Below are 27,461 nucleotides of genomic sequence, written 5' to 3'. Positions count from 1 at the left end.
CGACGCCATGCTCAGGCAAACAATCCTCATACGCCTGGTTACGATGCATCGAAGCCCAACACCTATATTGTCTACTGGGATGTCAACAACCTGTACGGCCACTCCATGTCCCAGTGTCTTCCCATCAGCGACTACGCGTGGATGACCGAAGAGGAACTCTCCTGCGAGGATTTTCTCAACTGGAGCGAAGATAACAAATGGGGCTGTTTCTTGGAAGTGGATCTCGATTATCCCGAAACACTTCACAAGAAACATCATGGATTGGCCCTGGCCCCCTCCAAAAAGAAGCCACCTGGAGGATCGGAGCCAAAACTCATACTAAGCATGGAGAACAAGCGGAATTACGTTCTGCACTACCGACTCCTCCAATTTTACATAAGTCACGGCTTGCAGTTGAAGAAAGTTCATAGAGGATTGAAGTTCCGACAGAGCAAGTGGCTGGAACCCTACATAACCGAGAACACGCGCCGCAGAGCGCAATCGACATCGCCTGCAGACAAGGATCTGTACAAACTGTTCAATAACGCCATCTACGGCAAGACGATGGAGAACGTGCGTAATTACATCGACGCAACGTTGGTCACGGACGAAAAGAAATTTGAAAAGATCGTCGCGTCCCCCTACTTCAAAAACTTCACCATTTTCGACGAGAATCTAGTATTCGTCGAGAGGAACAAGAAGCAAGTGATGCTCAACAAGCCGATTGCCATAGGTGCCACTGTTCTTGAACTATCAAAATTGCACATGTACCAATCGTACTACGATCAGTTTCAACCTTTTTATGGAGATAACATCCAAATATGTTACATTGACACGGATAGCTTCATTTTTCTAATCCAAACACCAAGCCTCGAACATGATCTGACTAAGATGAAGCATCTGTTTGATTTTAGCAACTTACCATCAGGCCATCACTTACATTCGGCAGAAAACAAAATGACGATTGGAAAATACAAAGATGAAGTTGGCGGGGAGTACATCAGCGAATTTGCGGGGCTTCGTGCCAAAATGTACTGTGTAAAGATTGCAGAAGAAAAAGAGATCAAGAAAGCGAAGGGGGTGGGAAAAATAAGTACCAGCAAATTTAGCATGCAAGACTACAAGGAATGTCTTTTTCATGGTAAAAGGCAACTCAGCACCGATTATCGCATTGCAAGTAAATTGCATGATTTGTACACGACGCGCGTAAGCAAGGTCGCATTGGATGCAACGGACAACAAGTTACGTGTTCTCGATTGTCAAATCCACACGAGAGAGTGGGGCCACTACAATGGAAGCGATAAATGTGACGTGTGTTAACCGTAACCCCATAGCATGAAGTCCGTTGTGTTTTTTTGCTATTCTTCAAAAAGCAGACGGGGGAAAAGAGGGGCCCTCGGGCGATGAAAAGTTGCAAGCTGTTATTATGTTGTTAACCCCGCTTCAAACCGAGGCTCATTAAATTCAACTCTTACTTTTCATCGCCCGAGGGCTCCTCTTTTCCTCCGTATGTTTCGAAGAATGGCAAAGGCACAACGTGTTAAATAACTAACAAGGACAATGAATCTCTTTGGTTTCCGCAAACAAAGCAACATGGACACTGCATCACCAAATTTCAATAACCTCTTACCTTCCGTGTTATCTAAACTCAATGGTCTACTAATTGTACATCTTAATAGTATATGGACGAAAATAAATGACGATGTGGGCAAGATGTTTTATGTTTTTAATAACAATTTACATTTCTATGAAATTCCGATCGACGGGAAACTTCAAATCACCGTGAATCCGGAGAACACAGGCGAAATCAAAATTTCTACCGGCAAGAACATTTTTCGAATGAAGCACGACAAGGTACTTTCTAACATGTCGTACGATGTGTCTGCAGGAGATTATCTTTACGTGGAACTCCTAGGAGATTACGACAAACTTATTCCTCTCTTCGTAGAATTACGAATCGTCTATCCTATTATAAATAACCGTTAACCAAAAATGCCTAACGACATTTTCGGCAACACCAAGCGTGTAGACCATGCAGAAGAGATTCTCATGCTGGACGTTCGAGTTAAGAAGTTGAGGACCGATTTGATCGCTTTGCAGGAGACCTTAAACAAAAGTTTAGAGTCTGAGATCGCTACGCTCCAAACGCAATGTCTCGATCCCATTCTGAAAATCGATTCCGAACTGAAAACACTGATAAAAAATTATGTTGACGTACCTTCTTACGACAACATTCAAAATATACAGTTGAGCATGGATTCGCTTCAAAATGATTTGGCCAAATTACAGCAATTTCAATCGAAAAATGAAGATTTGGAAAAATTGAAACTCGAAATCGAAGAGCGAACTTCCGCAATAGAAAAGAATTTCTCTGAACTTCAAACCGTCGTGAATGATATTGATATAGAACGCTTGCAGGTCGTTGTTTCTAAATTACAAGAAGAATTCACCGGCACGTTGGAAGAAATCAAATCCAAGTTGCAGACTTTGGAAGATACAATGACGAACCTACCATCGTCGGACGAACTGCAGGTCATCGGTAAAAGCGTCGCGAACATAAAAATTCAATTGGAGGCTTATCAAGATTTCGAACACATTCAAACCACCATCGCTACGCTTCAGGCGTCTCTGGAGTTGATCAACGAAGAAATTAAAAATATTCACGCTGAAGCAAGTGTGTTGACGAGTATTCAGGACACGTTAAGCACGGTTCAGCAGAAGATCCAATATTTGGAAAATTTGAACGTCGAATCCAATCTTACTCATTTTCATCACGTACTGGACAACATACAGGGTGACTTGGAATCGTTACGAACGAGCGTGCCTTCGAGCGAAGATTTGGAAAAATTGAAAACGGCGGTGACGGCACTATCCGATTCGAGTGACATCAAAAGTTCGTTGAGCGATCTCGAGAGTAGGGTGGCCAATCTCCCCACCTCCAAAGAATTACATGCTTTGAAAAGGAACATATCACGTATGCTGAAACGATTGGAAACGGAAACGGCGAACGTGGAACAGATTCGAGACGAACTTGCTTCGCTGGTGTCGACGCTGCCCACTTCGCAGAGCGTCGCCGACCTTCACATGCAGTTTACAGAGATGCGAATCATCGTGAACGATCTTACCGAGAAGAGCTCGAAATTGAATCAAATCGAGAACCTTCAGAACATTGTCGTCAACATCAGAGATCAAGTTGGAGTGCTGGAATCAACGCAGGAATCGACGCTGGCCTCTTTTGGTGCCAAGTTGCAAGAACTCAACGAAAGCTACAAGCAGTTGAACGTGGAAGTGAAAATCAAACCGTCATTTTCTACCGTAACGGATACCATAGTCGAACATTTGTTGCCCGTACAAAACACACTGGGTCAGCTTCACAGCAACCTCGTTAGCGTCGACACTAAATTCGCTAAACTGCATTCTCTGCAAGCCATCGAAATCAACAGCGTACCCAATCAACAGAGAATCTCCACCTTCGTCGAAGGTAACAAACTGTACATGCTACATCCTTATCATCCGTACTACAAGTTTCTCCTCGATGGCACGATTCAGATAAACGAATTTTCGTACTGGTCTCACGGCAGAAAAGCTAGCGTTCCCACCATGACTTTGATATCGAATCGTGGTGTCCAGAAAGCAGGAAACATTCCTCTGGCGCGTTGGAACGAAACGCGCAACATATATGAAATACACGAAGACGAAGATCTTACTGTTTTCGACGTGAGTGCCGGCGATAAGCTGATCATTCAAAACACGAGCGAAGTGCCACCCTCTTTGAATCCCATCACGCTGGTGCTTCTTTTGAAACGTAATCTCTAAAAATAATAAAAAATGTCTAGGCAAGCCATCGTCCAAGAATTGCATAAACCTGCACGCCGCAACTACGAACGTTTGGCTGTGGTAACCAAGGGAATCGACGACCTCTGGGAAAGCGACCTCGTCGAAATGAGTAGCGGCAAGTTAAAAAACGTGCATAAATTGAACAAGGGCAACAAGTACCTCCTCACCGTCATAGACACATTTTCGAAATTCGCATGGGCTCTACCTTTGAAGGCGAAAACAGGAACGTGCGTCACGGAAGCATTCAAGACAATTTTTCGCGAAAGCGGCGGCAGACGACCTCGGTTTCTGCACACGGACAAAGGGAAGGAATTTTACAATGCCGTATTCCAAAAGTTTATTCGGAAACACAACGTTCAACATTACTCGACCTTCAGTGACGTCAAGGCCAGCATCGTGGAAAGATTCAATCGCACTCTGAAATCGCGCATGTGGTCACGCTTCACGCTTCAGGGAAGCTACAAGTGGGTCACCATTCTTCCGGAACTTGTTAACGACTATAATCACACACGGCACGCAACGATAGGCATGAAGCCAGCTGACGTTACCAGGTCTGACGAGCAACGTTTAATTTCTAGCGTTTACTGTCCAAAGTACACGCCCACGACAAAAAAAGCTAAATACAAAATTGGAGAACAGGTGAGGGTTAGTAAATTGAAGCGAACGTTCGACAGGGGTTTTACACGAAACTGGAGTACTGAACTTTTTACCGTGGTTCGAGTTCTACCCGGGAACCGTCACACGTATATAATAAAAGACAGTGGCGGTGAAATTTTATTGGGGCGCTTCTACGAGGAGGAACTCTCTAAAACTAAATACCCCGACACGTACCTTATCGAAAAAGTTTTGCGCAAGAGAGGCAACAAACTCTTGGTGAAATGGCTGGGACTTCCGGAAACAAGTTGGATCGATTCAAACGAAGTGATTCTATGAGTACGTGGAATGTTGTGAAACGTTTACCTAATTCGGAAAGTCAAACGAGAAAAAAAAAGAACGGCGAATTGCTTCCCGACAGCATCCGCTGTCTGATCGTAGGTCCTTCGGGGTGTGGGAAAACGACACTGCTCGTGGACAATTTTCTCCTCGCACCGAATTGGTTAGATTGGAAGAACAGGCACCTGTACGTGTTCTCGAAAAGTTTGGAGCAATCCAAATACCAGCAACTGATGAAACTGTACGATGGTCTGGATATTGCAACGTTCGCCTCGGAAATAAAACCACTCGACGATTGTTGTGAAAATTCAGTCGTTGTGTTCGACGACGCCATCCTGGAAAATCAAAATGAAATTCGCAACTTTTTCACGCAAGGTCGTCACAAAGGAATGGATTGCTTCTACCTAGCTCAAACGTTTTCCAAAATTCCAAAACAGTTAGTACGCGACAACGCTAATTTCATATGTTTGTTTCGTCAAGATCACACCAACCTCAAGCACGCGTACGATGACTACGTAGGCGGAGACATGAACTACAATCAATTTTCGGAAGGCTGCTCTACTTGCTGGAACGGTGACAATTTCGGATTTGTGACGATCGACATGACGAGGAAACCCAACGACGGAAAATACAGAAACAAAATCAACGACTTTCTAAACGTTGCAACGTTGTGAGAAACGACGTATATAAATAACATCATGACGAAACGAAAAATTGAAGACGAAAATCTCAAGCTTCGCGATTACCTCGCGAAACGCTTCAAAGGTTGGAAATCCGAGAATCGCGGATTCTACGAAGAGAAGAAACGTCAGGATCAACCTGTGATTGATGCCATCAGCGGTCTAGGTAAAGAAATTAAAAGTGTCACGGAACAAAATAAAAATTTGATCAACGAACTCGTACCACTCGCAGCTAAAAGTTACGCCGTACCCACGCCCATTTCGAGCATTCCTTCGACGCCATTCGAACTGAAGGATGCACCGGCACGACGTCGAGCTATTGGTAGCACCTCGTCTTCGGATAAAATCGAGTTGGGGCCTTTGGCACGAGACTACCTGAGCACGGGGAAGTTCGACAAGGATGAAGTGTTCGGATTGTATCCCAGCATGGAAACCAACGAAGGCGGCGGTGTGGTGTGGAAGATTGGGAAATCGAAGGTGACCTTCGAAGGCAACGACATTAAAGTCAATTTAGGCGACAAGGATAGTTGGAACAGGTATCCGGGTACGGTGGGACTGTGGGAACTCGTCGCCAAAAAGCAGCCGAAAGATTACACCGACGAAGATTACCAAAGTTACAAGGAAATTCTGATCATGACGGATGCCTTGTACCAAAACAACGACGCCTCGCAGAATAGGGTGAAATCGAGCAGCGGCGAGAAGTACAGGAATCTCATCAAACCGATTTGGAACCAGGTCAAAACAGGCAGCGGGGTCAAACGCTACAACACGTTACCCAAAGAATTCGTTTGGGTGGACGACGTGAGGAAGCTCGTGGACCGATTGTTGGTGATAGCCGGCGAAGAGAATGCAGGCAACCGTAATTTCTACAACGAGAAGGTTGGCATCGTGGACATGATCAGCACGAAACTTTCCAACTTCATCGTGAACGACGACAAGGGCATAGGTTACCTAATCAAAATCATCAACACGCTGCCTCCGAAATTTTGGAACGTGGCCGAAGGAAAGGGACTCGTAAACGACATCATCAACAAGTTACCTTTCGAGATGCATCTACCTGGCTATCAGTACTGCGGACCGGGTACCAAACTCGAGAAAAGATTGGAGAGAGGAGACAAGGGTGTGAATCCGTTGGACGCCGCATGCAAAGATCACGACATCGCCTACAACACCACGCAGACGGATCTGGATGCACGTCACGAAGCAGACAGAAAGTTAGAGCACGCAGCTTTCGAAAGGTTCGTGAGCAGAGACGCATCGTTGGGTGAACGGGTCGCCGCACTGGGTACCACCATCGCCATGAACACAAAACAAAAATTGGGGTGGGGTATATAAATAACATACAGTAAAAAAAACAACATGGCTTGCATAACTGATTTGCCACCCGAGCTACTATCTAAAATATTCAAAAAAGTAGTAAACAGAAATGTAGGGAAACTTGTAATCATGGCAAGAACAACGCCGGAATTTCACATCCCTTGTGAAATGGTTCTCAAGGACCATCTTCGGGAGATCAGTGGCCTGAGGTGCGGTGATCTCAACATTCTGCTTTCGGCTGCAGGGGAAAAATTAAACGATAGGTTGGACGAACTGCACGAGGCAATGCAGGGAAGAAGACGGTATACTGATGATTGGTACAAGTCTATGCAGGAGAGGGAAGATATCATTACGCACATCATCGCGTTCTCCGAAGCACGAACTTTCTTCCTCTGTTAAAAAAATAATAATATATATACGTGTCAAAAAAAACTTGATATATAAATAACACACATCGTGAAAAAAATAATCTTCGGTATATATAAATAACACACATCGTGAAAAAAAAACAATTAAATTTCTCTAACACACACACTGAAAATTTTCTCTTCTTCGATATGACAACTGAAAAAATGAGTGATCTCCAAGCATTAAAACAAATGCTAAATTTGTCAGTCGAGTATGTAAAAATTCGGGAATTGGAAGTCGACAAATCTTACACGATAACTTCCGGTTCAATTGTTTCTACCCAGTATGGTCCCAAGGTACGCCTGTTGCTCAACGCACAATACAGTCTATTTTTACCAGATCGATACGCTAACATGTTATCCGACGAGAAGCTATCTATTTTAATCGAGAACAAAACTCGAATCGTGTACAAGGGGACAAAGGAACTTCTTGGCAAGAAAACGAAGCACGTAATAGAATTTGTGTAGCGACTGCGAGGCCTTGAAAATATATAAATAACATACCGTAAAAAAAACTACACAAGAAAAAATCTCAGAATATATATAAATAACATACCGTGAAAATAACACATAGAGCATCAACATGAAGCCCAAGGGTGTCGTGTACCAGATACCATACTCCAATCTTAAAAATCTAGGTGCCCTCGATGGGTTACTCACCAAGAAACAACGCGAGAAGAAACGTTCTTGCTTGTCGAAAGGACACGGAATGAAATTACTGCTCAGCACACCTCAATTGAAAAGATTGCAGCGTTCGCGGAAACAGCAAAAGATCGGAGGTTTCATATTCAGCATCCCGGCCATCCTAGCAGCATTGGGGGGCCGTTGGAAGTTTGGCTGGCGGAAGTGCCGCCATCGCGAAAACCGTCATCGACTCGAAGAAGAACAAAGCGGAATTGGAAGAACAGAAACGTCACAACCTGGCCATGGAGAAGAAAGGAGGAAAGGGCGTGATGAAGAAGTTTAAAAAAAAGAAACAGAAGCACTCACCAACCGAGACATTGAATCTCTGATCGAACCGTTACAAATCAAACACTTCAGAGGAGTTTTTATGTCCGACTCGTTACCTTCAAGCGTGAAAAGAAGAGAATGTGGAGTAGTCAACTTGGACGGTCAAGAAAATCCAGGCACGCATTGGATATGTTACCACAAAAATGATGATAAAGCATTCGTTTTCGATTCTTTCGGAGGTGTTCCACCTACAAATTTAATTCATTATCTGAAAACGAGCAAAACCTCTATATACTACAACGACGAACGCATTCAAGATTTCGGAGACGTGAACTGCGGTCATCTCTGCCTCTCCGTGCTCGCGTTTCTCTCTAAAATAAATAACCCTACGGTCGAAGATTTCCAGAAAGTACTGTGGAACCTGAAACAGCATCACTAGGATGGGCGTGTTCCATCTCACGAGCGAATCTTCAATCTTGAAACTCACGCTGCACGACGACATTGTCTATCCTAAATCCGTGGCTCTGCGTGCATTCTACAGCATGTACCTCATACCTAACGTCACCCAGCACAACAACAAAATTAGCGTCGGAAGCGAACACATCGTCGTCACGCCAGGACAATACAATCTTTCCACTTTGCAAGCTCAGTTACCCAAAGGCACGTACCTTTCTCAAAATTCGGTCACGCACAGAGTGGAAATCCTGTCGGCGACGGAGACCGTGGACCTGGGCACCATAGGAGAACTTTTAGGTTTCGAGAACAACACAAAACTCGAAGCTGGCATCAAGCACACGGCAACAAACATTCCTAAATTTTTGGCCATAGAGACTCTGAACGTACACTGCAACGTGGCGGAAGGTATGATCACGAAATCCTCGGACGGATTAGGAAGTCACAAGCAGACGGGAATCATAGCCACTTTCAAACCAAATTCCGAATTCATGGAACCGATCATCTACACGCCCTCTTCGCCGATCTATTTTCCAGTATGTCGCAACCGCATAGACGACATAGAGTTGGTGGTGACGAACGAGAAAGGAGACGTGGTGGATTTCGCAGGTGCAACAACTACTGCCATCGTGGAGATCAACGTATAATAAATAACATACATAGTGAGAATGGAGCAAATCGAAAGTTACGAATTGCAATCTTTCCCTCCCAACCGTCGCACGTTCGCCAATCTGAACGAGGCGAACAGGGAGATCGAATACGATGTGGACGTAGGCGATGGGTTTATTCATCCTCACAGAGCGGACCTCTACCTTCAATTCGACGTGGTGAAGAAAGAAAGCGGAGACGCGTTTCCTGCAGCAGCAAACTTGATACTCGTGGACAACTTCGTGCCTCACCTGTTCTCGCAGGTGGAGGTGAGGAAACACAACACCGTCATCGACAGAATAGATTATCCAGGCATCACGTCGACGGCAGTGGGAACGTTGAAATTATCCAAAACGGACGCAGCGTACTACCAGGCCGGGGGATTCGAAGCCGGGACCAAAATATCGACGAAAAGTCACACGGTGCTCTTTCCCATGCGTCTGCTGCCTGGTTTCTTCTCGGACTACAAGGAGATCATGTGGAAGGGAGGACTGCGCGTTACGTTTCGAAGAGCGGCCAACGACAACGACGCACTGATGCGATACGCTACTTTAGGTCCGGACGGCACCACGCCGATAGCCAACACTTTACCCGAAGCAGCAAAATGCATCATCCGAAGCATGGAATTGAGAATGCCGGTGGTGGAATACGAAACAAACTACGCCCTCAAGTACAAAGCGGAGATCTTGAAAAGTCCCCAGGTGCCGATTCACTTTCACGGTTACCAGTGCGTGCAAAAGATGGCGTCCGGAAGTCACATGGAATTCGACGTGACGACGCAGTTCAACAACATACAGTTCGACATGCCAGATTTCGTCGTAGTGCTCTTTCAGACCGGGAGGGACAAAAATCAGGAAAAAGATTCCAGCAAATTCGACGACTGCAAGATCAAGAACGTTTATCTCAAGAACGGCAGGAACGAAGTGTTCCCGCGCGAGAATTACAACCTCGACATGACCAAAAACAATTACCTCAAACTTTACGAAGCGTTTTCGGCTTACAAACGCGTGACCGAGGGAAGTGTGGACATGTACTACACGCCCAGTGAGTTCAAAGCACGGAGACCCATGACCGTCATCAACACATCTAAGAGAAAAAAGGTTGTGGTCAACGATCGAACCAACATCAAGGTCGTCTGCGAGTTCCACGATGCCTTGCCCGAGGATACCCTATGCAGTGTCATCCTGATTGCAGAGAAGTCCTTCGCCTACGACGTGAAGAACGAGAGGGTCACAGAGCAGTTTTAACAAGTTTTTAACATCTTTTCTTGCACAATAAGTAATTTTTTGTACTAGCACAATCAGTTACAATAGCACAATACGAATTTCACTAGTTCAGATCAGTTACAAATGTCAATTTCATTAGTTATCAGTTACAATATCTTTTTTGCACTATAGCACGAGACAATCAGAAAATTTGCACAAAAAAATTTGTTGTTGTTTTTACACGTGAAAATTAACAATAAAATTTCTTTTTATCGTTTCAGATGCTGTCGAAACATCAAAAACACATACACACACACTAGAAAAAAAGCATGCAACTTTATTTGTAACACACACATACATTCTCCATCTTCATCAAGAAAATATTATAATAAACATAATTATTTTTATCTATCTCACAATAAAACTCTATATCCAAAAATATCACAACATCAAATAACACTAGAGTCGTTAGTACACGTTGCATGCATTACGGAGGTCCTCTGTAGGGTTTCATGGAAGTTTGGGGGAAAAAAAAAACACGTGAAACTCTACAGAGGTGCGGTAATCTATAACCGCAGCCATTAGAAAACTTTTACATTTTTGGTTGGGCACCACGCACCCTGGCGAGGTTATAGGGGCCAGGCATCCTAAAAACAACAATTATTATTTTGTTTGTTTGTTTGTGTTACAATACATACGCGCGCGCGCGCGCGCGCGTGTGTGTGTGTGTGTGTGTGTGTGTGTGTGTGTGTGTGTGTGTGTGTGTGTGGGTACATCGTTCCCTCCCCCGAGAGAGAGGTTTACGAAGGTCACGATATATATAAACATTTGGGTCCCGGACTTGGAAAATTACGATAAGGTGCACTCATTCTTCAAAAATAAGAGAATGAGAGAATAAGAGGATGAGAAGATGAGAGGAGAGGTTTACGAAGATCACGATATATATAAACATTTGGTCCCGTTGATTCCAGCACTCCAACTTCATCTCTAATATTGACGACAATATTCTAAAAATAGAGAGGATGAGAGGATGAGAGGATGAGAGGATCAGAGGAAGATGAGAGAATGAGAAGAGGATAAAAAGAGGATGAGAGGAGAATAAGAAGAATGAGAGGGATGAGAAGGATGAGAGGATGAGAGCTCATCTTTCACTCATCACTGCCTTTTTGCGCCCGTGAAACATCGTCAGCGCACTAAATGAGGCGCGGAACAGGGAGAGAAAGTGAGTTTTTCAACTTTTTGTGGTCGTTTGGTCAAGAAATCAGAGTTGTGGTCAAAGGCATATTTACTATCTACTTACAATAGTTGTTATCTTCACAACACGATTATTCCCGCACAAGGAATAAGGAATATTCCACATAAAATCGTGCCATCTAAGGAACGGACCTAAAGCAATTTTTGTAGTCTTCTCATGGAATGAAGTGATATGATTTTTGACATTAACCTCCCTTGCTAATTGTAATATTCCCCCATCCAAACACCCTCGCGGTCAGTATATAATTGAAATATGTAGGTTCGAATCTCGATTGTTGACGTTAGGCATGGATGGTATGTTAATTTCTAGTACTGCAAGAAAATACACAATACAAATTCATGACATGTGTACAGTATCAAATAAGTGTACTTGTTTGTTATGTTAACGGCCAGTAATTCGGCCAGCGGAGAAGGCCATTCAAATCCTTATTCGCTGGTCTTTATTCACAAGCCAAGTTTAGTAATGACATTTATTGTTATCTGTTACAAGAAATTAGGACACTGAGACATATGGAAAGAAATTATTTAATGAGCTGTCCAAATACTTACATCATCTCATCACACTACATACGTTACCATAACAGCTGACGGCTGACTGTCGCAAAGAGTCTACAGTCCCATCATGCACTGGGTGAAGACAAGAGACAGTCACGAGTCGCGCTTGCGACGTTCCGTACACATAAACACTAATACTGATGCACTTCTTAATGAACAATAAAGTTTGACTGTATATCAGAGAGCCCACGACTGTTCGCACTGAAGTGAAGAGGAAAGTCCTTTTTGGAGTCTTGTGTTGAAGCATCTTATGGGTTCAAGTGATGTACCGAAAAGTTTTTTCCTCCTCGAGGGTTGGAGCGATACATTGGGACTGTTCTCGATGTATCTTGGTTTTACCACAGAGTAAGTAATAATTACTTACTCTGTGGTTTTACCCTTGACTCTGGCTACGCTGACATCGGGATGGAATGCCTTCTTCGTCATTGGTCAGTCAAATATAGCTCCATCCCCACGTGACTTAAAGTTTGCACTGAAGAGTGATAATCGCGTAGCACAGAAACACAATAACACATTGTTTGAGACTTGATTTGGAGGACGAAAAGTATCTCGCTCTAATTAATTTTAACTGCTCACAGCTCGGACATTTGGTTAAAGTTACGTGGACAGTTCGTTAAAGTTAGTGAAAGTTATGCGTTCTGTGTCTGTCTAAACTTCACTGAGGCGAAGAGATATTTTCGGGCAGGGTTGTAGTTCAAATTTTCATATAGGAAATGTCCAAACTATAGATTGGCTGGTGCGCTCGTAGGAATTAAGTCGTCTGCTTGAGTTTGTTATGTGCAGAATTATTGTTTTGATTCCAGCTGCATACTCCTTTGAGAACAGAGGGTCGTTGTTCAGGACGAGGGCGAGAGTCTCGTTGGGTTTTTATAAATTTTAAATTGCCTGAAGTTTCGTGATTAACTGCATCTCACTGTTGGTGCCCTGCTTCCCTAAATTCCAACCATCAAGCCGAACATGAATTGATGGTGACGTGAGCCGAATGTGGACTGGATGGATATCAAAGTTTATTGCGGGAACACACTGGCTTCTTTCTCTCGAAGTAGGTGCGGTGATCTAAGATATATCCAGGGCTTCGTGGGAAAGAATGCTGCTTCGTTTGAGACTTCTGTCCTTTTCTCAGAGACCAGAAAAATGAGATCTTGGGGGAAGTGCGGAGAAAGACCGATGCTAATGATAAAAGGTAATTGGTACATCGGTCATAAGTAATCATTTTCTCTAGGTATCTCTCACCTTTTAACTTTTTATTAAGCATTCTGTCTGTTTAAACATAACATTTCCCAGCGGAGGGAGAATTCCCTCCCTTCAAAATAATCGACGAAACGGGAATTCCGCTTTCGCCGAAATTTTTACTTGGATGGGAAATATGTTATAATGCGCCACTGGGTGAAACGGGATTCGGCAAAAAGGGAAGACATGGAAACTGAAATTGGAGCAAGAAAACACCTGAATTCTGTGAGGAAATGTAATCAATTTGTGGCATAACTTCCCTGGCTGATCGTTATCGTCTCATGCTTGTCGCGGCGCTTCGGCACGAAAGATTGCATTTATTACTGTTGGTTCGTTCGCAAGCGACACTTCTCGCTTTTCGCCTGTCCTGTGTTGTTTGTCGCATAGGTCAGACCGAAGTAAGAAGTGACCAGAACAAAGTAACAACCTATGTCAATTTCCGAACCTAAGTAGCACTACAGCTGCACGTGTCGCTGGGAAAAGGTATATTTTATCACTGCCCATGTCAACATCTCATTTCTAATTAATTTCTTGCGTCGGTTAAGCATTCTCTTATTTCTCCATATTTCTGGATGTTCCAACATTTCTTCGATTCTTTAGCAAGCTCTTTCGAGTTATTTCTGTAAGATTCCCCCTCGCAAAACGTAATTCGCCACACGATGCCCGTAACGAATTTGCCCAGACTACAGCCTCGTGTTGCAGGTATCTTTACTTGAAAAATCCTGAAATTTCCTCAACAACCGCTACCCCAAGGGCTTCCTTCCATTCATCCTTGCGCCAAACGATGTGGAGGTAGCCACTGCCATTGTTTAGTGTAGGTCCTCTTCCAGCCTTATTGAAGACAATCGTCATAAAATTCTCGCCAGCACAAACAGTTTATTCATTGCGACCCCTCTTCTCAAAATCAACAGCTCCATCCTCAGTATTGGTTCCAAACTCTAAAGATTTCGCACCAAAAACCTGGTAATAGGCCAATATATTTTAGTTAGATACTCTGCGTTGACGTAAAGAATCTATATTGCCTGAAGTCAAAGCGTAGCGTTCCATCATGAAAGCGGGGATCTTAAATAGAGCTGTAACTTGCCCCTCCCGATTAGTACTATTGATGGTAGAGACAGCCCTGAAAGGGCAGGTACAAATATCTAAATTAACATTAATATAGACTCATGATTAGGTTTTATACTGAAGTAAGCAATGCGAATGGCAGATAAAGGCTGTAGGCTAGCTTACCCTGATCGGTTTAGAAAACAGACCAATAGCTCCTGCTTCTCCGATGATTCCAGATTAAAAAGACCTCGTGTCGCTCTCATGCGCACCTATTTAAACCCTCGCTTGGCCCCTCGTCACCTCTAGCCAGAGGCCCGTGTTCTTACCATTTCCTGTAAAAGGCTTATCCTACACATTTCTAAGCAGGAGCTGGCAAGGTCTGCCAGGGTCAATATTTCTGAAACCGAACGGATATGATATGAAACAAGTAAAAGGCGACATGCAAGAGGCAAGAATCGACGCCTGCCACTTGTAAATGAACCCTCAGTAATAAATATAACCTTCAGAACCGAAGCGACATGACGAGCGGGACGTGTCGCTTGTCGCCTTCGTGACGCTCGGACTTGACCGCTTTCTAATGTAGTGCATCGTGTCGCCTCTATCCGTTGGTAGCGCGTGCGTGGGGAAAGCCTGCTTAGAGACTAAAGGAGCTTGTGTCGCTTGTCACTTCTGTGCGAAACCCTTGTGTCGCTTGGAGATTTCATTGATCGAACGCAGGCTTGCACGGCGTCTCATGCCGCCATGGTGTGCAATGCTGCTGTTGATGGGCTATTTCCCAAGCAGCGTGTGTCGCGTGTCGCTTCGGTTTGAACTCTCCCTTACATGAAACCTTGCAACCGAAGCGACGCAACAAACTGTTCGGGGTCGATTGTCGCTTGCGTGTTGAACGGATTAGACCGTTTCCTGAATACGTGCGTCATGTTGCCTCCGACTGTGAATGCTTGCTAATAAACTGAAGTTGCCTGTGTCACATGTGAACTACCATGTCGCTTGTCACTTCGTTCTGAACGCTCCCTCAAGGGAGCTTGCAGACCAAAGCGACACGCGACAGGCGAGAAGCGACAAGCATCCGCTTGGAATCGAACACTCAGTAAATGTGGCATCCTCGTGTTCTTTATCGCTGAAACTTAATATCGTGCATAGTGTAGCCTCGGTCTGTTAGTTGGTAGTGCATACTATGGGGTGAATATTTGCCTATATACGGAAGGGGCTCGTGTTGATCGTAACTTCGGTTCAAACTCCCCATTCGGCTTGTCATCTGTCGCTTGTTGCTTTGGTCTGAAAGCTCCCTTAGTGTACGATGGATAAAAGAGTTGATTGAAGGCAGAAAAACAACAAAGTAGATTTCATTCTCTACCTTTTGGTAATTAACAAACATTATATTAAATACTAGCTGATTGCCCGTCGTTGCTCGGGTATTTATTTATCCCAATCTTCTATTAAACAGGAAAACATTGAATTCTAACTATTGTGTAAAATGAACTTGGAGTTGAACTGCATTGGGGGTGTCACTATTCATCTTAGCGACCCCGAAAACTATGGATTCCACACTAATATCGGTCGTTTTACATGTCACCCCCTTCCCTAGGTGTGCCAGAGGTGTCTTGGAATTGAACGGCATTGGGAGTGTCACTATTCATCTTAGCAACCCCGAAAACTATTGATTCCACACTAATATCGGTCGTTTTTCTTTAATTTTTACATGTCACCCCATTCCCACCCCACCCCTAGGGGTGCCAGGGGTGTCTTGGAGTTGAACGGCATTGGGAGTGTCCCTATTCATCTTAGAGACCCCGAAAACTATGGATTCCACACTAATACCGGTCGTTTTCGATTATTTTTACATGTCACTCCCTCCCCACCCCCTCCTCCAGGGCTGTCTTACCCCCCACAGTATTTCTTTCGAGATTTCAAGTGATATGCGTACCAAGGTTGGTTGAAATCGCTCCAGGCGTACGAGAGTTATGCCGGAACAAACATACATACATACACACACACACACACACACACACACACACATACATCCATTTTTATATATTAGATTAATGTCCTTATCGTTAACGAACCTTATTTATTCTCACTATACACTGAACAAAATATTTTAAGGTTTTACCCACTTTCGGGAATAATATTTTGTGATGTCTTCCAGTTTTAAATTTTGTTGGCATAATATCCTGCATTAGTTTTACGAGACGAGACGAGACAAAACGAGACGAGACGGGACAGAACCCTTCTAGACGAGACACGGGACGAGAAAAACGTATATTTTCGAGACGAGACGTCATTTTCACGAGACGGGACGAGACAGACCAAAGTCTCGTCTCGTCTCGTCTCGTCTCGTCTCGTGGGCAATACTAAATTCTTGAATGGTCATTAAAAAGATGTTGATCAAAATTCATCGAAGTTTCACGATCTAAATTGAAAGACAAATGTTGAATTTCTTCGGTTATCGCAGTCACGGACGTATGGAATTACAAACATTAAAATGACTTCATTTGTTACTTAGGCCCATTCTCTTTAAATTATCGATTTCAAGTCTGTAATTTTTGCCATTTTTTGTGTCATGAACATCATCTTCAATGAGTTCCAGGAAAAAAGTCCGATCACGTTTGATCTGATGAACGTAGGCGTATTCAGTGCTCCCTCTTAATTCAATCCACTTATTCGGCAGATTTTCATCATATTATAGGAGGATGATACATATTGCTGGAAATGAAAGTCTTCGGAGTCCTCAAACTTTTTTCAGATACATGGCATGATTGATTCATGCTACATGCTTCAAAATTAGATGAAACGTTCTGTCTCGTGAAACGTTTGTCGAACAGAATTTTTTAAATTATAATTATTTTTCTCTTGTGGATGTTGGATATATACTCGATCTTCTGGAGTGACGTATCTTGACATCTTAAACGATCTCATAGCCTATGCACGCCATGGGTCCCAGGTTCGAATCCTGGCGTGGGCATGGATGTTTGTGAGTGTCCATTCATCAATTTAACCATATCATCACTCATCCTCATTTTCGCAAATTAGCCAAAAGTGGCCTAAGAAGCGAAGTAAAATAAATCAAATCAATCATAGCCTATTCATCCAATTAACCTCACATTGATGAGCTTCTTAATATTCCGTTCTTAACTTCCTTTACACTTCACCCCCAATTTAATGTCCTTCTGACAGAAATGTCAATTCCTCAAAATTTAGATTCATCTAGAATGTAACTTCAAATTATTTACATTCTCAAAGCAATGATTGACCAGTGAGTTTTGTGTTGTACATTTTATTAGGACACTATATATTTCGAGCCTCAATATAATCCAGTGTTATAATTAACTGTAAGAAAGGTTTGATTTATATGTTTTACATTCCAGGTGAAGAATACTCTGTGGGAAGGGGGAATACGAGGAGTAGGACTAATTTGGAGTCCATTGTTGAAGAAGAATCGCAGGGTTTCCAACCAATTGATGCATATTACTGATTGGATGCCTACGTTATATTCTGCTGTAGGTCAGTGCATCCTGTCATATCATTTGCCATGTTTATATTGATTTTAAGTGAAAAATTAAATTAGAGCTTTTCGGCATCAGAAGTTCCCTTAACACTAATGAACCCTCTTTCAATGAGCAGTAAGGTATGTGTACATAGTTGAAGCATCAATTCCACTTGCACTTGTTTCTTTATTTTCCATTCCTAGGTCAACAAGATTCACTCCCTCCACAATAATTTCCTTCTAATTCGACTACCACGTTCCAAATGAAGGCAAGAATCCAACAGAAACATTAAAGTCTTCGCGCCCTACGACTTGCAATAGAGCGTGGATGTTTCAAATTTAGCATGCAACGAAACCTATCTTCCTTTCGATTTTCGTGGAACCGATTTTATATTCCACGAATATCCTTTCACCTTAGCATCCAGAGAAAACACACTATTGGAAATAGAGTTGCCAAATTTAGCTCTTCTCCACGTTACAAGGTAACAATTTAAGTGTCGTAAAGTAACCATAAACTAACTGTTGATAATGTTAGTTCTCAAAAATAACTGTTACTTTACAGCTACATTAAAAGTATCTAGTTAGAGTTAGAATTCCTCAAAAAGTAACTGTTACTTTAAGTAGTTACTTACAAACACTAAAGTTATCGGAAATGGCGCTGTGGTTCTTTCAAATTCTTTACAATTTCTTGCAAGAAGAAGTCATGGGGAGTACAAATCTTCACAGCTTGCAATGTGCAAAAAATACATACTCAATCTATTTTCTCTTCTGGTACTAGTTCTCTGTGCTCTCAGTTGTATCCGTCAATTGCCATTTTCCTTTCCTTTATTCTCATCTCAAGGCGAAATTTGCACAGGTGGATCCGTCTGCGAATTCAACGAACACGGTTATGTGGCGTCACAATGTAGACTATGTACAATAATATTGTAGTTTTAAGAGTTTATCGTAATTAATTTGCTACGAACGCGTTAACCTGTTGACTTATGCTTGGAAAGCCGTAGTAGCAGAAAATCCACTCCAGCACAGTCGTTTTGTGCAAATTTCTGAGGACACGAAATCTCACGAACATTCACGCACACTTTCGAACATTCACGAACACACACGAACATTCACGAACACACACGAACATTCACGAACACCAGATAATATTGAAGGTTCCCACAACTTTATGCGAAACAGCATTTCTGGACTATCCCCTCCAATGTAATTCAACGAGATTGTAATAACCTAAAATATTCCTGAGAATAATATTATTCATTAGTTAGTTGCCCTGCCATTATTTAATGCAGATTTACTTTTTCAGGTGGACGAACAAAAGATCTTGGCAACATAGATGGTATTGACTTGTGGAAATCTCTGTCAGACGATTTAGTCTCTACAAGAACAGAGGTTCTGCATAATATAGATGATATTTATGGAAACGCTGCTCTCACAGTGGGACACTGGAAGATTGTGAAAGGTATGCGCCACTGTAATATTTTGTTAGCTAATGTGCATAGACTCCGACACAACTGTTGGATAAGGGTTTACTGTGAATTTGATAATGAACGGACCCCAGGACTTTCGAGGGATGTTGCATGATGCTTACAATTAAGAGAAAACTACCGTTTACAAACGGGGGACGGTATTTCAGTACAGTGAAATTCACTATGTTCATTCATTTTTTTCCTTGAATCACACGTATTTTTAAGACATGAATTTTTACATACGCTAGTGCGGTTGTCAGCGGCTTGTTTGGTGTTTCCCTTCAGTATTGATTCAAAACAACTTCATGACTTATCTACACTGCAAGATCACATGGCGATTATTTTATACGGAACGGAGATTATTACAGCAGGAAGAACGTCTATTGAAATAATCACTAATCTTTTTAATGGTTTAGAGTCCACATATTTCCTATATTTTTGCCGTACAAATTAACTTCACGTGTGCCAGTCAGCCATTTACCACTTCCATGGCTGAGCGCGATGACTTGTCTCGGACTCTCCTTCAAAATAGGGTTGTCAGATGTATTAAGTTACCTTAAGATGCCCTGAATTCTATAACTTGTTCTTATGTCCTGTGAAAGATGATATTATTTATTCTTTTAATGTAATGTAATATATCACTGCAGTGTGTTTGTGTATAAAGGCTGCCTTGATTGGCTAATCAAGAAAATTTTAACCAAAGGTTCCAGGTTCGTGCCTCGGCCTGGCCATTGTCAGTGCCCCTTCCTCAATTTCATCTATTCATTTTTCATAATCTTCTTTATAATTAACCAAAAGTAGCGGAAGCGTTCCACACAATAAAGAAAATACAAATTTAGTCAGCTATTCTAGCACATTATGTAAAGCATTATTCGTGATTATCAGGTAAGGCAGCGAAATGTTTGAAGTCATGCAGTTGAATACCGTAGTGGCTGATTGCAGTTCTGTTTGATCAACAATTTGCAATTCAAAACTGTCTGTACATGTCTGCGCCACAATTAATAACAATTTCATGATTTCTTTCTCAAATTTAGATATTCAATCGAAATTTTTAGTTCACTTTGTCAAAATAAATTTTCTGTTTATTAAAATTTGTAACTATCTTACTCGGAAATCTTATTTATTGAAGTTGAAATCCATGAAGTTTTCTTATTGGAAGAATCTCTATGTTTCAGAATTTGGTGAGTTGTACTAACCACATCTATAGGTATTTAGCAACCTTAGATATAGTATTCTTCACTGTTACGTGGACGACAAATTTTGTTGAAACATATTTAAGCACACAAGAGATGAAGAAACAGTATAATTGGGGAATAAAACCGATTCAATGAATTAGTTGGGCCTCGATTTTACCAAGTCTGAAAGGAGATAGGAAGGTCTTCGTGTTTATCGTCCTGTTAAATTGACAATGCAATGCCTGTTAGAAACTCTTATGAAAATGGAAGAGAAATTGGAAAAGTAATTAATAATATTAGTGCGGTTAGAGAGCAAGAAAAAGGGGAAGAATATTTCACTTCCGACGGAGAACGTGCCCTTTGGGGGGGCGGATACAACATTAATTGTCGAACCTAAAACGCCGCAGACACCAAGTTTTTAAGACCTCCTTTGTCTGTAATAGCGTCTTCAAAATGGCGGTCATGACCAAGATTCCATTCCTGTTCATTGCAGTTATTAATCATTCATGACTTCATATTTCCACCTAATTTGCAGTTTATAACTGTATTATGATAATATGAAATTAAAAATACCCACTTTATTAAATATAATTAGATATGGCGGCCAATATGTAGTTGTGTGCTTCTGCGTGCGTGCGTGTGCGTGTGTGTGTGTGTGTGTGTGTGTGTATGTGGGTGTACAGTGTGTGTGTTTCTGCACACACACACACACACACACTTCTTACTTTGCCTCTAATTTTGTGCCATCATTCTCAATTTACTGAGTACAGTAGGGTGTTACGATAACGTAAATGCTCCCTTTAAGGACGAAGCATGTGTCAACAAGACAATGTCAGTTCTCATTGACGCTCGTACCAGCGTACAGCCTCAACGGTTTATTCATGCTACGTTGAAAATTCAAGCACGTTATATTCAAAACCTCATATTTCCAACAACTTTCCCCTCTTTCCATTTTTCGCCATCTGCACTAAAAACGCAGTTTGTCGTATGGTGTCAGACTTTTGAAACACCCTGTATATATAAAGATTATAAAAGTTGAACCAATATTATTTCGTGGGCTTAGTCTGACACTACTTTTGGTGTCTCCGTTGAGTTCTGGAACTTCCAAAACATAAGGTTTGATCTTGAACATGATCACATACCTGAAAGGGTTATTTTCAGACTTTTCGCTGCAATATTGGCCGCCTTATCTAATTATATTTGATAAAGTGGGTATTTTTAATTTCTTATTATCATCATACAGTTATAAACTGCAAATTACGTGGAAATATGAAGTAATGAATGATAAATAACTGCAATGAACAGGAATGGAATCTTGGTCATGACCGCCATTTTGAAGACGCCATTACAGATAAAGGAGGTCTTAAGAACTTGGTGTCTGGGGCGTTTTAGGTTCGGGAATTAATGTAGTATCCGTCCCCCAAAGGGCAAGTTCTCAGCCGGAAGTGAAATATTTTCCGGTGTTCCGACCCCACTATATGGAACCAAAGTGGCCAACTTGCAACCTGATATTATATATAGTTTCATGAGACAACGATATTCGTGAAATACTGAATTCTTGCTCAATAACATTTACTTCAACCATCACCATTTCAGGATGCCTTTTCGGTTACTGAACGGTAGAAGGTGATTAGAAATATGACTTCCAAAGAGTAATAAAACAAATATGGGATTGATTATTTTTTTTGTATTGGGTAAGCAAGCCAATAAAGATTCCGATTCTCGTATTCAATAATTTCTTATTTTTATAGAATATCCATCTACTTCAGCATCAGAAAGATACTGACCGTATACCCCAAAAAATTGGAGTAGTTACAAAGATACAAAATTGGCAAGATCTATTATAAAATATATTGAAATTATGCAATTACCGATTACAAATAACCGAACTTTCACTGTAGTTGCAGAAATAGATCACAGTGTAATGTTTTATTTCTACAATGAAATGAGATATCATAGTGAACAACCAATAGTTACTTATGGAAGAAGTTGTTGAATGATTTTAGTGATGTCCAGTACTGAGTTCGCCGTGGTGGTCAGCATTACGGGCTAGGTTCAAACTGTGGTCAAGGCATGGATATATCATTGTCTTTGTCCCATCAGCATTTTCATCAGTTCATGTTTCATCCTCATCTTCAAGATTAATCCAAGAAGTAGAAAAGTGACGTAATATAATAGAAATAGAAGTACTGGATTCTCTGTACTCCTCTGCAATTTTCGATTTTCAGGCACCACCTACAATGGAGCCTGGGACGGATGGTTCGGCCCAGCAGGCAGAGATTCCAAGAAGTACAACGTGACACAGGTGCAGCACAGCAGAGCAGGGGTAGCTTTGCAAGCAATCGGACACCCGGTACCAGTTGACGTCAAGCACATTCGAGCACAGGCGGAAGTTCACTGCAGCTCCAAGACGGACGGAGCTGCCTGCAAACCCCTGAAAGCCACATGCTTGTTCGACATCAAGGAAGATCCCTGTGAGCAGAATAATTTGGCTGCGAAGTTCCCTGTCGTTTTGAAACGTTTGGAAGACACTCTGACCAACTACAACAAGACAGCTGTTGAGCCTAACAACAAACCCAAGGATCCTAAAGGTGATCCGAAGCTTTGGGATCACACATGGACTACGTTCGGTGATGACTGTTTTGAAGGGAATGATGTGTTCCCCACCGAAAAGTCTTGATGATTGCTAATGTCCAGACAAGTTCCTTGCGAGAATGGAAGTACCTTTTGACATGGCCTACGGTAGTTGCCATGAACCTGGAAGCCATATTTATATCACGTCCTGTGATTGATTGTATTCATTGATGTCTGTTGCTGCGCTAGAGAAGTGAGGTCATTCGTGCAGCCATTTTGTGCGGCAAGCACTAGAAGATTTAAAGTGAATTCCAAACCATTAATCCGGAAGTATTTTAACATAAGAGATAAACAATAAGTCATATATGTACTAATTACGTTCTTGTATGAAATAACTCTCCTGTCTATCTGTGTCACTTGCTTACGAAGTAGTTATACAATGATTCTATAAATTGACGTCTGGTGCAACGACAAACAGACTATTGTGACTATTGAGTTAGCCTATTGAAACAGAGCTTATTGAAGATAATAGTATCTTCTGTTACAATATCATATCGTTTCATTTACTGCTGGGAAGAATTAAATATTTCTTCTATTGTTTCACTCAAGCGTCTCCTATTCTAAACATGCAATGAAACAGATAATATTGATTATTTTTTATGAATAGCACAAATTGCATTCAAGATGTGACAATAACTCTTTCTTGGAATATTTTCAAGTTGCACTTGTTTTCTTATATTCCATATGACCAGTGTATTTTATTTCAGTACTTGAAAATTATGTGATTTGAAGTTGTTTGAAACTGTTTGGTTTCTAGACCACGAAGGCAAATTCCAGTAAGTTATGTACGCAAACAGTATACATATTATTGTAAAGATGTATTATACAATCACTACGTAAGAATAAATCGACTATTCTTTTGATGAAAGGTTTAGATGTTCACAATCGGATCCAGTACCAATAGAACAAATAGAATGTAACCAGGTTGTAAATGTACGTATTTTTTTATTAGCTTATTTGATTAACTTTGCATTATTTGCGTCTCCATAGCATAAAGCCGTGGGTTATAGCAATGAACTTCTAATAGCCTTGACTCGAAGCTCTTTTACTATCACGTCCCTTGATTGTGATATATTATCTAATGATGTCTGTTCCTGTGTTAGATAGCTAACCTGCGACAAAGAAATGGAGTCATTCATGCGACCATTTTGTACGGCAAGCACTACAAGATATAAATTAATTCCATACTATAAACCCGGTAAGTGTTTCTACATAATATAACTATAAGGACAACCGAAACAAAAAATACGTCATATTCTCTAAAAGTGCGTTATTGAATGCTTCGATTTCTGAGGAGGCATGGAGTCTTTATGCTGAAAGCCCACTGAGAAAGGTGAAGAGAAGTTCTCTCGCTGGAGAATTCTCTGTACTTCTGGAGACGAAATGTCTCTTCGGCCCGTTCGCCTCCGCTCCAATGGGCGTGATGTTGCGGTAGGAATTTTTAACATCTTCACTTTCGTCTCTTTTCGTGTATCTTCGGAAGATCTCGCCAGTAAGACCATGTGTATTGTTGAAATGAGTCGCAGACAGGATATGAATTGTTTGTTTGAGGTTTGTTTTAAATCCGCTTTATGCACAGATAGGCTATTTGGGACTAGGTCTACAGTGTGATCCGACCCATTATGTGCCTCCAGCGGGTATCAAAACCGGAGCCCCTTGAATATAAGGCGAGGATTTTATTTGGTTTGATTTCATTATGTTTACTTCGCTTTTCTGCCACGTTTCGCTAATCGCGAAGATGATGATGAGTGATGATATGATGCAGTTGATGACGGAACATTCACAAAGAACACCCCATGTTCCAAGCCGGGATTCGAACCCCCCGGCGTCGTAGCGCGCTGTGCTATTTCGCCACGGAGGACGGCGCAGTTAGCACAGGATTTGAAAGCAACAACTTGCTCCGTCTGTAGTTTCGAACGACAACGAACATTGTTGATAAAATGCAACAAATAATAAGAAAATGCATACCTTTCCTGAGGAACTGATATCTTGTGACATTCTAAGAGTATCATTTTTATTTATGATAAAAAGGTAAGTTATAACTTAATGCATAAAACATACACAATTCTGAACACTATTTAATGCCAGACTTGAGTTGATTTTGCCTTTGATTTTATTTTGTTATTTTTTCACGAAAGCCAGTAAATTTACATAACATCCCATGTTAATACATCAAGGAAAGCACAAGATCGAAGTACAGAAGGTGGAAATTTCAGATTTTCTGTTCTTCAATTCGAACTTGTTAACCCTTGATTGTTTACACGACTCGGATCAAGAGACATCATACCAACCACAACGTTTTGTCTATAACAGCTAAGGAAACAAAGAGAATAATAAAACTCCGCTCATTATCTTCCACCAGAAGCATCTGAGTCCTATCTAAAAACGAGCACAACAATAGACGCTACTGTAATCTTTGTGTTTTGCCCTTCAACTATCTGCAAACATTTGAAGAAGCACATTTCCACTGAAGAGCCCGATTGTTTCCTTTTATCTTGGCCGCTTCAATCAGTTTGTTTTCTTTCGCAGATATGCCATTATCGATCTTGCACAAGAAAAGGTTTCCAACTGATTCACTTTGTTGCTAAATGAACCATATAATCGCGGTAGAGAAGCGAGCCTGTCGTGTTTCAAAACTGGATATCAGTATATGTGGGTTTCATTTGACGTCAGGATGCGCACAGCTGCCATATTTGCGGCCAATTTTATTTGATGATTGCAAGGAAACATCCACCAGGTCGAGTTCGTTATATCTGCACCAACTGCACGTTAGTTTTAAATCACGAATGCCTGTGTTAGTATCTCCGTTTGCTTACCAGAACTGGCCTCAATCATTGCTGCTCGAAGCCACAATGCAACAGTTTCTGACGAGGTGAATCACATCTATTGCAGGAAAAGAAATGATAGCATTTATCCGTTCCAGGGATGAACATCGCTTATGAAAACATCCATTCGTTATTTTGTTGCACATGTCAGTTAATTACTGTAACTGACAGCCGGTTAATCGCAGAAAACAATATTATTTGTAATAAATATTGCTACAATTTCACCATTCGAATGAAAAGGAACTTTTGCAAGATATCTTAGGGGAGCCCCCTTGTTCACATCGGTATGAAAGAGTGCAAAGCTGAAACTGTGAACAGTGAGATCAGCACGTGAAACATCGAACAAGATTAATTGAAACGTCGCGACATCTGGTGAACAAGCCTGGCTCGACTTGACCTTTGGCAGCCGTAAGGGCGATTTTTTTCAAATGTTCCTCTCCTTTCGAAAAACCGCTGTGATATTAAAAAATCTGAAACATTACATCCATGGGCGGAGTTTGAGCTTTTGCTTTGGGGGGGGGGGCAGAATCTGGGAGAAGCATATGATATTATAAACTAGGGAATATTCAATAACTAGGGGTGTGCGGGACATAATTATTTTGGTCGGGACGGGAAATTTCCGGGAAGGGAAATGTTCGAAATTTCCCGAAGCTCAGAAAATCTCGAATTCTACACGTTATTTTCAACTTAAGCGATTGTTTTGCATTTCTGGAATAAAAACAAACAATTTTCTATAAGTTCCAGACACTTGCAATGCAGAAAAGACACTGAGTTTTAGGCCTTTTAGATTTGAAAATGTTAAATATCCTCGCTTAAGAAAACAAATATTAATTAGTATATTGGTTGTCAGTTTTAAAAGAAGCAAAACAGTACGATTATTGCATTTTGCATTTCATTAATTTTTTATTGATACAATACTCGTATTACTTTAAAAAAGCTACGGCATAATAGTAAGCTTCAGAAATTTCAGAAAAATTAAATTGAAAAGTTCTTTTGATGCCTCACAAAGTCATTTTACGTTTTTCTTTCTTCAAACTGTACACATCAATTAAATCGTCTAAGACCCGCTATTGCGGCGCAATTACCGCACGTGCCATCATGCCAAACGTCAAAATTTGCGGTATGGCTTCATAACAAAAATGTAGTAACTGAACTTCATCATGTGTTATTTTATAGTCTCTTTTAAGTTGGGGGGACCAGGCCCCTCCAGAACTTCGCCTATGATTACATCAGCTTGGTAGAATTCCTTGTAGAGCATTGATGTGAATTTTCGTGTAGTTTGTTTTCAATGTTATCTGGATATTATCAATAGTTTCGCGACTACGTAAGTCTATTAAACTATTGATAATATCTAGATAACATTGAAAGCAAACTACAC

The 27,461-nt window shown here is 41.5% G+C and overlaps 1 protein-coding gene across 1 annotated transcript in view; it reads left to right on the top strand.

Moving 5' to 3' along the window:
* Positions 1-24,141, top strand: part of LOC145996964 (arylsulfatase B-like) — a 59,251-nt gene extending 35,110 nt beyond the window's left edge. The window contains exons 7-9 of the mRNA XM_083133554.1: positions 17,865-18,000; positions 19,287-19,442; positions 22,853-24,141. Coding sequence (XP_082989680.1) covers positions 17,865-18,000; positions 19,287-19,442; positions 22,853-23,304 — 744 coding nt within the window. The 3' untranslated portion in view covers positions 23,305-24,141. The remainder of the gene's footprint in view (positions 1-17,864; positions 18,001-19,286; positions 19,443-22,852) is intronic.
* The last annotated feature ends 3,320 nt before the right edge of the window (positions 24,142-27,461 follow it).

This window comes from Lepisma saccharinum, chromosome 13 (genome assembly GCF_977018435.1).
Source record: "Lepisma saccharinum chromosome 13, izLepSacc3.1, whole genome shotgun sequence".
Lineage (NCBI taxonomy): Eukaryota > Metazoa > Arthropoda > Insecta > Zygentoma > Lepismatidae > Lepisma > Lepisma saccharinum.
Note: the sequence above shows the minus strand (reverse complement) of the source record. Positions and strands in the feature narration are given on the sequence as shown.